Source organism: Schistocerca nitens, chromosome 2, assembly GCF_023898315.1.
Source record: "Schistocerca nitens isolate TAMUIC-IGC-003100 chromosome 2, iqSchNite1.1, whole genome shotgun sequence".
Taxonomy (NCBI): Eukaryota; Metazoa; Arthropoda; class Insecta; order Orthoptera; family Acrididae; genus Schistocerca; species Schistocerca nitens.
Window position 1 is genome coordinate 354820947 of NC_064615.1, and position 17639 is coordinate 354838585.

The following is a 17639-nucleotide window of genomic DNA, read 5'->3' on the forward strand; positions in this document are numbered from 1 at the left end:
ACATTGGAGTGGTGCCAGTTGAGTCTATCAATAGACTGGTTTTCATGGCTTGCACATCAATAGATATGGGAATGGGAGGCTGGCAAAGCTTATAGGTGACAGTGCAGTGGGAGGTGATGGAATCATTCATGAAAAAATTCCTGTAGCAGTGGGTATTAGAGCAGCACCATTTTTAGATTAAAATCAGGTAATAAGTATTCCTTCTTAAAGGAAATCCCTCTATCAAAGGAATCACCTTCAGAGAAGGTCAGGTATCCAGTAGTGAAGGAATTAGCATATTTCATCAAAATATAAGAGGTATTAGAGATCAAGTTAGCGAACTGTTTATATATGTTGGCTCTGACATTATTGGTATATCGGAGCACCACTTTAATAATTTGACAATTTGGAGGCTTCCTTTATCAGGATACACATTAGATGACTGTTTTTCAATGAGTTCTTTGCAGAGTGGGCAGTGGCCAAGTACGTAAAAAACTGTATTCCATTTGAGATTTCAGAGTACCTGATGGCTCAACACAAAAGTTTTGTCTCAAGTGCAGAAAGTGTTGAGGATCAGTGGACAAAGTTCAAAACCATCGTACAATATGTGTTGGACGAGTATGTGCCAAGCAAGATCATAAGAGATGGAAAAGCGCCACCGTGGTACAACAACCGAGTTAGAAAACTGCTGAGGAAGCAAAGGGAACTTCACAGCAAACATAAACATAAACATAGCCAAAGCCTTGCAGACAAACAAAAATTACGCGAAGCGAAATGTGCTGTGAGGAGGGCTATGCGAGAGGCGTTCAATGAATTCCAAAGTAAAGTTCTATGTACTGACTTGGCAGAAAATCATAAGAAATTTTGGTCTTATGTCAAAGTGGTAGGTGGATCAAAACAAAATGTCCAGACACTCTGTGACCAAAACGGTACTGAAACAGAGGATGACAGACTAAAGGCCAAAATACTAAATGTCTTTTTCCAAAGCTGTTTCACAGAGGAAGACTGCACTGTAGTTCCTTCTCTAGATTGTCGCACAGATGACAAAATGGTAGATATTGAAATAGATGACAGAGGGATAGAGAAACAATTAAAATCACTCAAAAGAGGAAAGGCCGCTGTACCTGATGGGATACCAGTTCGATTTTACACAGAGTATGCCAAGGAACTTGCCCCTCTTCTTGCAGCTGTGTACCGTACGTCTCTAGAAGAGCGTAGCACTCCAAAGGATTGGAAAAGGGCACAGTTCATCCCCGTTTTCAAGAAGAGACGTCAAACAGATGTGCAGAACTATAGACCTATATCTCTAATGTCGATCAGTTGTAGAATTTTGGAACACGTATTATGTTAGAGTATAATGACTTTTCTGGAGACTAGAAATCTACTCTGTAGGAATCAGCATGGGTTTTGAAAAAGACAATCGTGTGAAACCCAGCTCGCGCTATTCGTCCACAAGTCTCAGAGGGCCATAGACACAGGTTCCCAGGTAGATGCCATGTTTCTTGACTTCCGCAAGGCATTCGATACAGTTCCCCACAGTCGTTTAATGAACAAAGTAAGAGCATATGGACTATCAGACCAATTGTGTGATTGGATTGAAGAGTTCCTAGATAACAGAACGCAGCACGTCATTCTCAATGGAGAGAAGTCTTCCGAAGTAAGAGTGATTTCAGGTGTGCCACAAGGGAGTGTCGTAGGACCGTTCCTATTCACAATATACATAAATGACCTTGTGGATGACATCAGAAATTCATTGAGGCTTTTTGCGGATGATGCTGTGGTATATTGAGAGGTTGTAACAATGGAAAATTGTACTGAAATGCAGGAGGATCTGCAGCGAATTGACACATGGTGCAGGGAATGGCAATTGAATCTCAATGTAGACAAGTGTAATGTGCTGCAAATACATAGAAAGAAAGATCCCTTATCATTTAACTATAATATAGCAGGTCAGCAACTGGAAGCAGTTAATTCCATAAATTATCTGGGAGTACGCATTAGGAGTGATTTAAAATGGAATGATCATATAAAGTTGATCGTCGGTAAAGCAGATGCCAGACTGAGATTCATTGGAAGAATCCTAAGGAAATGCAATCTGAAAACAAAGGATGTAGGTTACAGTACACTTGTTCGCCCACTGCTTGAATACTGCTCAGCAGTGTGGGATCCGTACCAGATAGGGTTGATAGAAGAGATAGAGAAGATCCAACGGCGAGCAGCGCGCTTCGTTGCAGGATCATTTAGTAATCGCGAAAGCATTGCGGAGATGATAGATCATCTCCAGTGGAAGACTCTGCAGGAGAGACGCTCAGTAGCTTGGTACGGGCTTTTGTTGAAGTTTCGAGAACATACCTTCACCGAGGAGTCAAGCAGTATATTGCTCACTCCCATGTATATCTTGTGAAGAGACCATGAGGATAAAATCAGAGAGATTAGAGCCCACACAGAGGCATAATGACAATCCTTCTTTCCATGAACAATACGAGACTTGGATAGAAGGGAGAACCGATAGAGGTACTCAAGGTACCCTCCGCCACACACCGTCAGGTGGCTTGTGGAGTATGGATGTAGATGTAGATGTAGATGAGTCTGTAGCTGTATCACAGAACTGCACTGAACAGGTATTTGAATGTTGTGCAGGGGCAGTTGAATTTATTTGAAACTAAACTTCTAATTGTTGTTGTTGATAGGTCCCCTAACTCTGACATCTGAGTATTTCTACTCAAACTAGAGGGGGTTCTTGGTTCACTCTATGGGAAATACCAAAAATTAGTTATATGTGATGACTTCAATATTAATATTGTATGTTATTGTGCAAGAAAAAGGATGTTGGAAAAATCTCCTAAATTCTTATGATCTGAAGCAGACTGCGTTTTTCTAACCAGGCTGCAGGGGGACAGTAGCACAGCCATAGACAATATTTTTATTCATTCTTCATTACTAGATGGGCATTCTGTTAGTAAAAGGATGAATAGCCTTTCAAACCATGATGCACAAATTTTAATGCTGAAAGGTTTTTCTACTCAAACAAATGTTATACGTACTTGAAACTATGTAAAAAAGCTAATCCAATGGCAATAGAGAGTTTCTTAAACCTTGTTAAAGAACAAGAATGACAAGATGTTTATAGTGCTAATAACATGGATGACAAATATAATGGTTTCCTTAATACATTTCTCATGCTCTTTGAAAGTTGCTTTCCATTAGAACACTCTAAACAGGGTACTAGCATTAAAGGTGGCCTGGGTGGCTGACTAGTGGGATAAGGATATCATGTAGAATGAAGTGGGAAGTATATCAAAATTTTAGAAGTAGTCACAATCAAGCTACAGTAGCCCATTACAAACAGTATCGTAAGGTACTTAAAAATGTTATTAGGAAGGCAAAGAGTATGTGGTATGCAAATAGAATTGCTGATTCACAGGATAAAATTAAAACCATATTGTCAATTGCGAAGGAAATGTCTGGTTAGCAGCACAAGGTTGACTATATAAAGTCAGTTTGTAGTAAAAATACTTCTGTCACTGATGAATCAGATATACATACTGTATTTAACAATCATTTTCTGAGCATTGCTGATGAATTAAATAAAAATTTAGTGTCTACAGGGAATCATATAACTTTCTTGGCAAATGCCTTTCCGAGATTGATGTCTGAAATACCCTTCTGTGATACAGACAAGGGGGAGATTGATTCAGTAATTAAATCTCTGAAGACTAAGGACTCTCATGGATATGATGGAGTCCCTAGCAGAATATTAAAGTACTGTGCTGCACATGTTAGCCCTGTACTTAGCCATATTTGTAGTTTTTCCTTTAAGAATGGTCAGTTCCCTGAATGATTAAAGTGTTCAGTAGGAAAGCTGCTTTCTAAAAAGGGAGACAGGGATGATGTAGACAATTTTAGACCTATTTCTATGCCATCAGTGTTTGCTAAAGTTATTGAAATGGCTGTGTATGTAAGAATAATTGATCATTTTATTTCACGTAGTTTGCTATCAAGTGTACAGCTCAGTTTTGGAAGTTTTTCTCTGTGAGGTAGTGGATGGATCAAACAAAAGGTTTCAAATGCTAGGCATCTTTTTTGATTTAACTAAGGTGTTTGATTGTGTTGATCACAATATGTTACATTATGGAATATGGAGAATAGCTCACAAATTGTTACTTTAACAACAGATAGCAAAGGTCATTAACCACAGTATTGAGAATGGCTGTGATGTGGGGTCTGAGTGGGGCATGATCAGATTTGAGGAGAGGGGGGTGGGGCCGTACACCAGGGAACAGTGCTGGGGCCACTTGTGTTCCTCATTTATATAAATGATATGCTCTCTAGTATTACAGGTGATTCTAAAATATTTCTTTTTGCTGATGACTTTAGCTTGATAGTAAAGGATGTCGTTTGCAATGTTGGCACTGTTTCAAATAGTGCAGTTCAAGATATAAGTTCATGGCTTTTAGAGAATAAACTAATGTTAAATCACAGCAAGACTCACTTTTTACAGTTTCTAACACACAATCCAACAAAACCAAACATTTTAATTTCACAGAGTGTGTGTGTATTATTTGTGAAACTGAACAGTTCAAATTTCTTGGTGTTCCGATAGATAGTAAATTGTCATAGAAAGCTCACATTCAGGATCTTGTTCAAAGACTTAATGTTGCCATTTTTACTATTTGAGTGGTATCTGGAGTAAGTGATAGTTTGACGCAAAAAGTAGTCTACTTTGCTTATTTTCATTCACTTGTGATGTCTGATATTATATTTTGGGGTAACTCTTCATATTCTCAAAGGATACTTTTGGCTCAGAAGTGGGAGGTTCAGGCAATAAGTGGTGCAAGTTTGTGAACCTCTTGTCAACTCATTCATTAGTCTGGGCATTCTGACATTGGCCTCTTGATATATATGCTCTTTTCTGCCTTATATGCTCTTTTCCTATTAACAATGTCAGCTTATTCCCAAGAATTAGCATATTTCACTCAGGTAATACTTGTCAGAAATCCAATCTGCACTTGGACCACACTTCCTTGACTCTTGTGCAGAAAGGTGTGCAGATACTGCTCCATCCATTTTCAATAAGGTACCACAAGAATTCAAAAATCTTATCAGTAATCCACGTGCTTTCAAATTGAAATTGAAGAGTTCCCTCATGTGTCTCTCCTTCTACTCTGTTGAGAAGTTTTTTGAAAAAATAAGCTGATTCCTGTGTTATATTGTTGTTTGTGTTTACATAAACTCTTGTCTTGTCTTTTTTTTGGTTCTTAAACATTTTATTTTATCTGTTATTGCTTTTATGTTGTACTTGCATGTGCTGATATGTTATATGACATTGGAGATTTGCTTCTCAGTTTGGTCCTACAGAACTAGACGCATAAAATAAAAAAAAATAAATAAAAAAAAATATTACTTCACATAAAAATTATGTTTCTGATTGACAGTATTATTCCATTATGTATTTTCCATCATGTGATCTTTCTGAATGAGAGTCTTAATAACCCGTCATAATTTGTATGCTTTGCATTTTTATGTAAAGTTAGTTCATTATGTCATTTAAATGTGTTTAACTAGAGATTATAATTGTGTCTTTTATTTTTAGGTTTTTGTTGTTTCTGCATATTACAATATCATGAAACAAGCAATGAGTGATTCATTCCCCAGAGCTATTGCAGCACTAGCTGAAGGTCTCATTTCTGGCAAGCGTATTGAGGTAATATGCTGGATATCTACAAAAGGGTGTAGAAGCACTGAACACTGTTATGTATTTCTAAAATTCCTAACGACTTTTACATCTTTCTACAGAACTTCCTCAACTACGATGAAATAAAGTCAGTGAACCTAGATGCTATTCATGACAGAAGTATTATTCAAATGAAAACTGAAAAGGAGTATGTGGAGAAAGAAACTCCTTGTATCAAATTAACGGATGTCACAGCAAAATGGGAAAGCAATGCTGATGATACTTTAAAGAATGTGACTCTTGAAGTTGTGCCAGGGAAGCTGTTTGCCATTATAGGGCCAGTAGGTTCAGGAAAGGTAGGTACAAAAGGCAGTCTTCCTCTATATGTTCTAGTCTGAGGAGAAAACTGAACCACATTATATTGTTTAATGAAGTCCTTGGTAACTGTTTTCTCAATCATACTTGTTTATAGTTTAAGTGTTGTAATTGAGCTTGAAATATCTGTACCGGTCAAAGAATTGCACATGATTGTCTCAGAACTCAGATCATAAAATTACTGCAATGGAAACATCTCATTATTGTAGGAACTGTAGAGGTATGTAAGTACTTGTGAATGCTTTGTTAGCAGCTTCTGTGCAACTATCCTGAACTAATTTTCCAATCTCTCTGCACTGTTATAAAATGAGGGCATTATGTGCAGTGGTGATTCAGAAGTCAGACAGAATGCCTTCTTACCTCCTCCCCACCTACCCCCTCCCCCAGATACACACATATTTTATACTTCTTTTAGCTGAACCTGTTGTACTTATCTTCACATTGTACCCTCTTTCTTGCTCTTATACCTCCCCTCACATTCCTGTTAAGATAAACATAATATTACGTTGTGTTCTTACCAGTCAGCAGCTTGTAGGGGTAAATATGATATACAATCTCATGTATATCAACGTATACAGTACATAGGATGATTAACACATGTAATTTAAGTGCTGTCTTTTTAAGTACAGGCCACAAATCTACCAATGAGGTTTATTATTATTGTTTATTGTATAATGTCAACCCTTATTCTATAGATGAAAATTTAAACATTGGCTAATATAGTGCCAGCTGTGTGAGAAAATGAATTGATTCAGTTGAATTTATACACTTTGCAAAGAATTCATTGCTGTGTTTCTTTCTGTTGCTGTCATCATTACTAGGTATTAATGTCTTACTATTGAACCAAGGCTTCTGTCACAATCATCTAATTTATCCTTGTGTTAATATAGCAGTTCAATTACAGTCCAAAAAGCCAGTGTTCATATGTCTGCCATTTCTTTTACTATGATGTGCATTCAGTTCTAGTTACTTCATTCATCACCACCTCCATCTATTACTGGGGCATTGCACAGTGTGCCATATCTTATGTTTCCAGGTTCCTGGCTTCACTTTGCTCTTTATTTACACCAGATTTTTCTGCTAATGCCTCCTTATTCTGCCCTTTCACTTCCCTTCCTGTCCTTAGTATTTATACTGCAGCAGGAAATGTAATAAAAAGTTAATTGAAATCTACCCTAGAATTTTTTGCTGTAGTGTCAATCTCAGACTGTGATCTGTTCTTAAATATTATTATTCATTGCCATATTTATGTCTGACATTATCAAGACATAATAAATTATCATTTAGAAAAAAAAGTCATTGATTTTTTATATGTTTTTGAACTGTATATTGCTGCAGTTCTGGTATACATCAATATCCATGGCTCACAGTAGCATAGTACACCAATAGAGGAGCTAAAGCAAACTGTTACAACTGACTGATAAAGTGGGGTATCATGCAATAATTCATTGTCAGCAGCAGCACTAATGTTGCACCTGTGTCAAGCCACTTCAGACAGCTAAAGAAGTCATCTGAATTGGCCCGACACAGTTACAATATTTCTGCTGCTGCTGAAAATGAATTACTGCATGCTACTGCACTTTGAGTCAGCTGAACATTTTCTTGTAGCTCCTCTTTTGGTGCCCTATGCTACTGTGACACAGTGATATCGATGTATACCCGAACTGCAGCTATTTACTGTCTGCATACAAACACAAATCAATGACTTTATTTTTCCAGGTGATAATTATGTTTTTATGAGTGCCCCTCATGGAATAAAAGGTAGATGATAGATAATATAGGAGTGAGAAATATTTGGTAAGAACAAATAATGTTTTTCAATTAATGTGAGCTTATTTTTTTATTGCTGTTATTAATTGAGCATTAATTTTTTTTCTAGTCATCCTTACTTCAGACTGTTCTGGGTGAGCTGCCAATCACTTCAGGAACATTATCTATAAGAGGCAAAGTTTCATATGCATCACAAGAACCATGGCTGTTTGCTGCAACTCTCCGACAGAACATCCTCTTTGGTGAACCTTATGACAGAGATCGGTACTGGCAAGTAATAAAAGCTTGTGCACTGGAGACGGATTTTGACACATTCCCACACCGTGATAAGACTCTTGTTGGTGATAGAGGCATTATGCTAAGTGGAGGACAGAAAGCTCGTGTTAATCTTGCCAGGTGGGTATATATCTGCATATCTCATCAGTTATATATGTATATTCTTTACCCAAACCATATCCAGGATGGAATAATGACAATATTATGAAAAGGATAGATTGCTGTTACCATACAGTGGAGATGTTGAGCCCCAGACAGGCACAACAAAGTGACTGCTAAACATGTGAGCCTTCAGCCAGGAAGCTTTCTTCTAAAGTAAACGACACACATGTTCAGGCACACACAACTCACATGCATGTGGCCACTGTCTCTGGCCACCAAGGGTGGACAGTGTACAGTTGTTCCTGGTGGGAGAGCCAATCTGGGAGATGAGAGTAAGGAGGAGGTCAGGTGCAGAGGGGGAGGGGGAGGGATAGCAAGGTAGAGGTGGGAGATGGAAAGGTGCTGCTTGTGGGACATACAGGGATGTGGCGGGTAGAGGGTAGGGCAGCTAGGTGCATAGGTGCAGGTGGGTGGTTTGATGCGGGAAGAGGGCGGAGGGGGGGGGGGGGTAGAAAAGGAGAGGAGAAGAAAAAAGGCTATGGGTGTGCTGGAACAGAAGGCTGTGTAGTGCTCGAGAGGGAACAGGGAGGAGTGAGGTGGATGAAGAACATGAGAAGTGCAATCAGTTTACAAAGAAGATTGCTTACAATCACTCATGTGACCTGTTCTAGAATATTGCTCAAGTGTGAGGGACTGGTATCAAATAGGACTAATAGGGGATGTTGAACCTCTACAGAGAAGGACAGCACAAATGGTCACAGGTTTTTTAAATCCATGGGAGAGTGCCACAGAGATACTGAAGAAACTCAACTAGAAGATTCTTGAAGATTGGCATGAAAGTCTAAAACAGTCTATTAACAAAGTTTCAAAGTCTATTGACAAAGTTTCAAGAACTGGCTTTAAATGGTGACTCTAGGAATATACTACAACCACCTACATATTGTTCACATAGGGATCATGAGGATAAGATTAGAATAATTACAGCGTGCGCAGATACATTCAAACAGTCATTCTTCCTGCACTCCATACGTGAATGGGACAGGAAGAAACCCTAATAATTGGCACAATGAGACATATCCTCTGCCATGCACATCACAGTGGTTTGCAGAGTATAGATGTAGATGTAGATATAGTAGACTAATGAAGGTTGAGGCCAGGGGTGTTATGGGAACATAGGACACATTGCAAGTAGAGCTCCCATCTGCACAGTTCAGAAATGCTAGTGTTGGTTGGAAGGATCTAGATGGCATAGGCTGTGGAGCAGTCATTGAAGTGAAAAATTTTATATTGGGCAGCGTGCTCAGCAACTGTATGGTCCAGCTGTCTCTTGGCTACAGTTTATCGGTGGCCATTCATGTGGACAGAGAGCTCATTGGTTGCAATGCCCACATAGGATGCAGCATAGTGGTTGCAGCTTAAGTTGTAGATCACATGACTGGTTTCGTGGGTAGCCCTGCCTTTAATGGGAAAGGTGATGCTTGTGGTTGGTCTGGAGTAGGAGGTGGTGGGAGGATGTATGGAACAAGTCTTGTGTGTAGGTCTATTACAGGGGAATGAACCATGAAGCAAGGGGCTCAGAGTAGGGCTGGAGTAGGGATGGATGAGAATATTGTGTAGGTTTGGTGGGCAGTGGAATACCACTGTGGAGAGGTGGGAAGAATAGTAGGAAGGATAATTTTCATTTCAGGGCACTATGAGAGGTAGCCGAGAATGTGATTCAGTTGCTCCATTTCCGGGTGTCACTGACATGCATTAGGAGATTAGGAGTGCTCTTTTGTGGCAGGATGGTGGGATGTTAGGAACTGGTGCATGACAGAAGAGATGAGGCACAGGAGATCTGCTTATGGACAAGGTTAGGAGGGTAATTTCAGTCTGTGAAGGCCTCACTGAGACTCTTGGTATATTTTGATAGATACTCTCATCATTATAGATATGACACCCATGGGTGAATAGGCAGAGTGGAAGGGACTTCTTGTTATGAAATGGGTGACAGCTGTCAAAGTGAAGGATTGCTGGTGGTTGAATGGTGTGATATGGATAGAGGTACTGATGCAGCCATGTTTGAGGTGGAGATCAACATTGAGGAAGATAGCTTGTTGGGTTGAGGAAGACCACATAAAGCAAATGAAAAGGTTTTGAGGTTCTGGAGGAATGTGGATAGGATGTTCTCGCTCTCAGTCCAGATCATGAAGATGCCATCAGTGAATCTGAACCAGGTGAGGGGTTTGGAATTCTGGGTGGTTAGGAAGGATTCCTCTAGATGGCCCACAAATGGACTGGCATAGGATGGTGCCATGCAGTTGCCCATTGCTGTATCATGTATTTGCTTGTAGGTGATGCATCTGAGGTGAAGTAATTGTGGGTGAGGATATAGCTGGTCATGGTGACCTGGAAGGAAGTAGGGACACTGTGCCAGAGTTTGTAGGTGGACAAATCTGACAATGTTACAGCTAGTGGGGTCCTTCCACAGGTAATTCCTGTGGTTCAAAGCCACAGTGGTGGAGCCTTTGTCAGCAGCTAGGATCATAAGGTCAGGATTGGTTTTTTGGTGGTTGATTGTGGTTCCTTCTGTGGATGTAATGCTAGCTTCCATATCGAGGGATTTGGGGAATGATGGTGAGGCAAAGTTTGAGGTTAAGAAATTCTTAAATGTTAACTGGGGTTGATTTGGTGGTGGCAGGAAGGGGGTGGATCATGGTTGGACGAAGGGGTGAACTGAGTCAGGCAGAGTTCAGCATTGGTTTTGGGTAGTCTGATTGGTAGGGTTGGTGGCAAAAAAGTGTTTCTAATGTAGGAATGGGACAAGGAGAGAAGGTCATTCACAAAGTCCAGCATGATTGATTGTGGGGTGGGGCAATGGGGAAGGCCTTGGGAAAGAACTGATACATCTGTAGGACCACAGCTTTTGGAAGAAAGGTTGATGACTGTGTTTCTGGTCTGTTTAGGTATATGATTTATCATTATTTTACAATGTAATAATAATATTAGACTAAACATATGTTACTATTTATATTTTTATTGTGATTCTATTGATAATTAACCAGTTTTTCAGTATAACCTGAAGTTAACAGCTTTAAGAATATTTTCTATAACTTAAAAACTCCATCATCAACTGGTTATTTTCAAAAATCCTCAAAGGAATCAATACTTGCGGAAAATACTCATTAAATTAAAACTGCATTCAGATCTGAAAACAGAAGTTACCTAAAAAATGTTTTGACTCATTGGAAATGCTGGAAGTTGTTTATATTATCCTTGATTGGTGCCAGTGGTGTTAGACTCTTTTTGCTGTTCAAAGGGTTAACATCATGTGAAGCTCTTTGGAGGTGTGGGTTTTAGAAGGACACTGTAACTGTTTCCAAGTATTTGTGTTCATTCTGAATCTACTTTCTTTCTTGTGGTACTGAACTGTGTTTGTCATTGTGGACAGTTTTATAATGAATGAGAATAAAACCACATATTTTGAAATCAAGAGCTAGCACTTCAAGCTTGTTTTAACAAACAATCCAGCACGTGACTAGTCTAATTAAAAAGATGCACACCCCTAGACACCAATGCAATTTGCAAGTTAAGTAAACTATTTTTTATAAAGTGACTCTTACAATGCAGATACATTGTCATTGCAGTGCTGCTTGCCCACATGCAGTGTCAGCAAATGTTTTCTACATTCTTTATTAGGAGAGAATCATTACAACCTTTTGGTGCAAGTACTGTATTTGTCCACATTATTTATCTTTTCCCATATAAGAAAAATCTTTTGGCCAGTATGTTCTCTATTCACATAAATAACAAGAACCTACTTCATAAAATTTCACAGTCATATTATAGTATTAAAAAAAAAAAAAAAAAAGCTCCGTCTTTAGGCCACAAGTGGCCCTTCCGGGACCGTCCGGCCGCCGTGTCATCTTCCGAGGAGGATGCGGATAAGGAGGGGCGTGTGGTCAGCACACCGCACTCCCGACCGTTAGGACGGTATTCTTTGACCGAAGCCACTACTAATCGGTCGAGTAGCTCCTCAATTGGCATCACGAGGCTGAGTGCACCCCGAAAAATGGCAACAGCACATGGCGGCAGGATGGTGACCCATCCAAGCGCCGGCCACGCCCGACAGCGCTTAACTTCGGTGATCTCACGGGAACCGGTGTAGCCACTGCGGCAAGGCCGTTGCCTATTATAGTATTAAGGGCAACTTTAACCTGCAAGCTACAGACCCAAGCCATTAGGATGGGTATTAGGGACAGACAATTTAATGAAAAATGTTCTAAATGCTTTATCCAAAAATAACCTTGAGCAGTTAATCAGAGAACTGACTCAAGAGGGTAACATGTGAGATCTAGCTACAAAGGGGCCTGAACTTTTCTGCTCAGTTGAAGTAGAGCAGCGAATCAAAGATTGTAAGTTTATTACACCATGCTAACTGCATGTGTCAATAGGAATATGAAGAAAGGTAAGTAGATATTTCTGCTTAGTTAGTGAAAAAAAAATCTCAGATTACTTGGGCAGTCAACATCAAACAATCATATCTGAGGCTGAAAATGTTGAGTATAAATACACAAAGGTCAAGAATATTTTACTGCGTGGCTAAAATAAAACTGGCCCAGAAAATATTTATAGTAAGTCTGGTGTGCCATTGAGCCTTGTGAATGAACATCAGAGAATAGACTGAAAATGGCAACCATTGTCATCAATGCAGCACTGTGCTTGATTCATCAAACTGTGAGGCATGCATAGCAGCTCTGCCTGCGGAGTAGCAGCAGTAGTATTTTCAGTGTTCAGCTCTTCCAGTGTGTGAGGATTATTTGAGTACCATGACCCTACAATATGCCCCATGGCTGAAAATTACAGGAGGAGAGGTCAGGCAATTGAGGTGGCCAGGAGATTGCACTATCTCTGCTGATAACCCTCTAATCAGTGAATACATCATGCATTTATGACGAAGTTGTCTGTGCAGTGAGTGCTGTTGCTCCATCTTGCTGAAAATATCCATACAGTCATTCATCTTCTGTGAGCTGACTTACATATGGACATGTTGGTTAGAATTAACAGTTTGATGAAAGATTTGTGTTATGATGTGGACACCTGACATCGCACACCAAACACCAAGCTTACTATTATGCAATGGCTCTTCAAAGTACTAATGGTGCATGTTCCATGAGTTCACGTACCCTGACAGGCTGAACCAACCCTCATCTGAAGAACTGAAATCCAAAGGTCCTGATTCCATTTCACTCAGAAACCACTGGTAGAACTCAACATGCAAAAGTTTGAGTGGATGCTTTAACTTGCACATTTCGTATGCCATCTGTTACATCTGTGTTTTAGGTTATTCTATTTCTTGGTTGGTTTTCTGTCTTCCTCCTGGTTAGAATCTGTTACAGTCCCTATCAAAAGCCTTCACCTCCTATACCCCATTTATTGCTGTGCAGTCCCTTGCTGTAGTGGTGTTTGTGGCTCCTCTCTGTAAAATTTCCCACATAATGGTACATAGTTACAGTTGTTAGCAGTCACAGTGTCAGCAGTCACACTCACTTGTGTTGCTAACTCCATCTTTACTTTTTCTTTACTTTTACAATCTTCATTTGTTTTGATTAATTTTTCTCTACATTAATTTTTTCTTCACTTCTCTCTGTAAAATTTCCCACATAATGGAATGTGAGTTCGCTGTGTGCTGAGCTGGCTACAGTTGTTGTCACAGCTTGTCACAGCTGATTTGACTTGTTTAAATTCTTAGATCATGCTCATAACTCATTTCTTCACTCTTTGTTGCTCATCCTTCATAGTTTTCAGTTTGCTCATTCCATTATATGAGGAATTCTGCTTGTTGAGCTTTTAATTATCTTACTTTGGGCATCTTTGAATCTATCTTTGCCTTTAACTCTTCCTTCACTTCAGTTGTGCATTCCTTTATCTTTTTCTCTGTCGTTATCCCCACCTCTTTCAACCCAAGGCCCTTCTACCCAAGAGCATTCATAGCTGCTAAGAACATCTGCATATTTTTATTTCTCTCTCATGCAAGACTCTCTGTGGTTTGATCCTGTTTTGACTATTTTCTTTTATTTTGTAGATTTTAGTGCTGTGCTTTAGAGACTGGTTTACTACTGTCTTAACTTTTACTGTTTCATCCACTGAATATGTCTCTGTTGCACTTGGTCCTGATATTACTGAGATCCTTGAATCAGTCCCTTCCACCTTCCTTTCCACTTCTAGCTTGCATAGCTTAAAATTCTGTTCACTACTCTTCTTGACATGTCCTTACATGATTTCTACTATTTTAGCTTCATGACACTGGTTTTTCACTTTGGATATTGCACACTAATTTACTCACAACACTCATGTAAAATACACATCGGCTTCCACCCAACATGCCTACAGCAGCAATGCTGTATACAATCCACTATGCCTTTAAAGCTTTTGAGACACAAATTTTCCTGCTTGAGAATGTAGCTCGCTGCATTGCTATCACTGATGCTTCGTGACGCCATTGTCTCGTACCACTGTTTTCCTTCTTCTTTTATACGTGATGATTGTTTCCATTGCTTAATTTGTACACTGCAGAAACTATTACTGTTCACATCACAGTCCCTATTGTTGCCTTGCATAGTTCAAAATTTTACAGGTTCTTGCTGCAATTGTTAGATGTGAAGAGTGCATTGTGGCACAGTACATCACTTGTAGGCTCTTCCTTTTGAATTTTATTTATATTACTGTTTATTTCATTGTTCAGCAATTGGACTTTTAAGGGAGATGACTTGATTTGATTAATGCAGGGAGGCTAAAACAGCAGTGGTCTGAGCCCCCTGTTGCCTACACCGAAGCTTAGTTATTTTGTGCTTTCACTTCCTGTGATTCTAGTAAAATGAAGTGGTACCCTTAACAAGTAGTAGGAGACTCTTTACTGTTTCCTTATTTGTCATGATTTCTTTAGGTTCTAATAAACCCAGACATACTGTGTCTCTTGCCCTCCAGAGCTTCACATTGGAAGATTAGATGTGGCGCGGTTTCATCCCCCTCACCACGTAGTCTACACTTCAGCATTCTTTCTCTGTATCCATCATGTGTAGGTGTTTCTTAAAGCTCCCATTGCTAGTCATGTGTCCTACTATGAGTGTAATCTGTTTATTGTTCAAGTTCAAGATTACAGAACTTCTCTTGAAACAAGGGTTCGGCAGCAGTACTTTTCAATGTTTTTGTTTTTGGATCGTAGTCACATAGTTCCGTTGTTAGGTGTAACAGGCAGAAGATGTGCTTTGTTGCTGCTGCACATTTTAGCAATTTTGATTGAAATAAACTCTCATTGTAGTGTTCTTCTTTGGCACACCAATGTAGAAGTGTGCACAGAATCATCTAAGTGAAAAATCTGTGCAATATGCACATTTATTTATATATAAATGCCAACTTAGGAATTTTTTGTTGTGTGATACCCTGTGTACAAGATCGTGTGTCTATTTAAAGTTCTAGAGTCACATATTTTACTGTTCATGTTGTTTCTGAAAAATCTTTCATTTATTGTGTCAATACCCATTTGTGAATTTTTGAAGATTCGCGAGTGCCAGGATAAACTCGTACTGTTATTGTCAATTGCAGGGTTAAACTTAATTGTGCTCTTTTAAAATTTTTGAGAACAGGAGGCCTGTACTTGTTCAAAACAATCATTGTCTAATTTCATTGCACAATTATGTGAAAAATAGGTTACTCTGAGAACTTTTGGATGCTTACAAAACTATATTTTTGTAAGTACCTGGTATGAGTGTTTTGGATACGTAATTTATTTTGTAGCAAATCAGTATTTGTGAGTCACAGTTCTAGCAAAAAATACAGCATCCGTGAACTTCATTTTGTATCAACAAAAATAAATGTACATTTTTGAGAAATTTTGGAAGCTGCCATTGTCCTTTGCATTATCTGTCAGCAATTTATACCAAATCAGCATTTGTGACTTAGTTTCTGTAGCAGATTCCCTAACTAACATATTGTGTTACATCTAGATTCCCTTTAAAGAGGAGTAGCCCTATAGATTATTTGCTTTTATCGTAAGTTAACTCTTTTATAAGTTTGCTAACAAGTATATTAACCTCAAAACATTTTAGGAAACTAGTAGTTTTACCACAAGTTTTTGTGTTGCATTAATAGAAATCTCGTTTTATGTATTTGCTTCAATTCTTATAGGGAATTAGCAATTTTTTAGCTCAACAGATTAAAAGATAATCAGTGGACTTAATTTTAAGTTATTTGTTCACTGCCTTATAACACTTTGCCCCATCCGAAATGAAGCCCTGCTGTGAATGTGTTCTCGAACATGGGATGAGTTGGTTGATGTTCATAAGCAGCTGGAAATTGACCTATTGTCAAATGATTCACTGATTCACAGCTGCTGCAAATCAGTGTGTTGGAAGAGCTCTCCAGAGAGTCATGTTCTTGTGATACCTGTACCAGAGGTACCTAAAGTACTATCCTCTGCCGTGTACCCTGTTTCCTCCACAGAAAGTACAGGATTTGCCATTACTCACCAACTTGACTGCAAGTGGCATGTCAGTGGTAGATCTAGGTGTCCTGTACAGGTTGGCTGAGGACCAGGGAGGACTCAGGGTGTTGTACCGATCCACTTAACTAACACGTTTGAAGTGCTGCCTTTCAATGAAACTGAAATTGAGCCAGTGGGTCTCACTTCACATGTTTTGGGGAAATCTGTCATGTCTGGTGTCAGGAGGAGGAAAACACAAAAGGGCAGGGATCTATTAATTATCACCAGTTCAAATGTATGGCGAATGATGGTACCCCTTGGGAAAATGAGAGCAAGGGACAGGAAAGGATACCAGGTGCCCTGAGTGTGTATGCCTGGGGGCCTCATTCAACATGTTGAAGAGGTTATTCCACCAGTCATTGATGGAACACGGTGCAATGAACTGCAGATTGTGGTGCATGTTGGAACAAATTACGCCTATTGTCTGGGCTCTGAGGTCATTCTTGGGTCATTCCAGTGACCAGCAGAGAAGGCTGAGAAGACCAGCCCTGTACTTGGAGTTTCAATGAAGCTCACAATTTGCAGCATTGTCCCTATAACTAATCGTGCCCTTTGGTTCTGAGTCAGACTGAAGGTCTGAACAGAGACTTCCAAAGTTCTGTGACAAGGTAGGCCGTGACCTCCTGGACTTGTGCCATAGGGTTGAGGACTGTAGGGTCCTCCTAAATGTGTTGGGTGGGCACTACACATCAGAGGCTGCTGCTCAGGTAGATGACTGTGTGGGGGGTCCAGACAAGGGAATTTTAGATTAGGCACTCTCCATCCAATCCAGATAATGATAGCTGTGACGCAGCATGTGAAGATTGCTGTGAATAGACAGGTTACTCCTGTAACCGAAATTGCAGATCTGAAGATGGTTCTAGAGGAACCAAAACCGGTCATGTGAATAAACATTTTTTGCAATCAAGATGGATTATAAATAACAGTGGAAAAACCAGTGAT

General features: G+C 39.5%; 1 protein-coding gene across 2 annotated transcripts in view; it reads left to right on the plus strand.

The window, feature by feature from the left end:
- LOC126236177 (probable multidrug resistance-associated protein lethal(2)03659) overlaps positions 1 to 17639 on the plus strand; it is a 298489-nt gene that overhangs the window by 151897 nt on the left and 128953 nt on the right. For both annotated transcript variants that reach the window (XM_049945273.1, XM_049945274.1), the window contains 3 exons: positions 5573 to 5683; positions 5776 to 6009; positions 7908 to 8194. In XM_049945273.1, coding sequence (XP_049801230.1) covers positions 5573 to 5683; positions 5776 to 6009; positions 7908 to 8194 — 632 coding nt within the window. The remainder of the gene's footprint in view (positions 1 to 5572; positions 5684 to 5775; positions 6010 to 7907; positions 8195 to 17639) is intronic.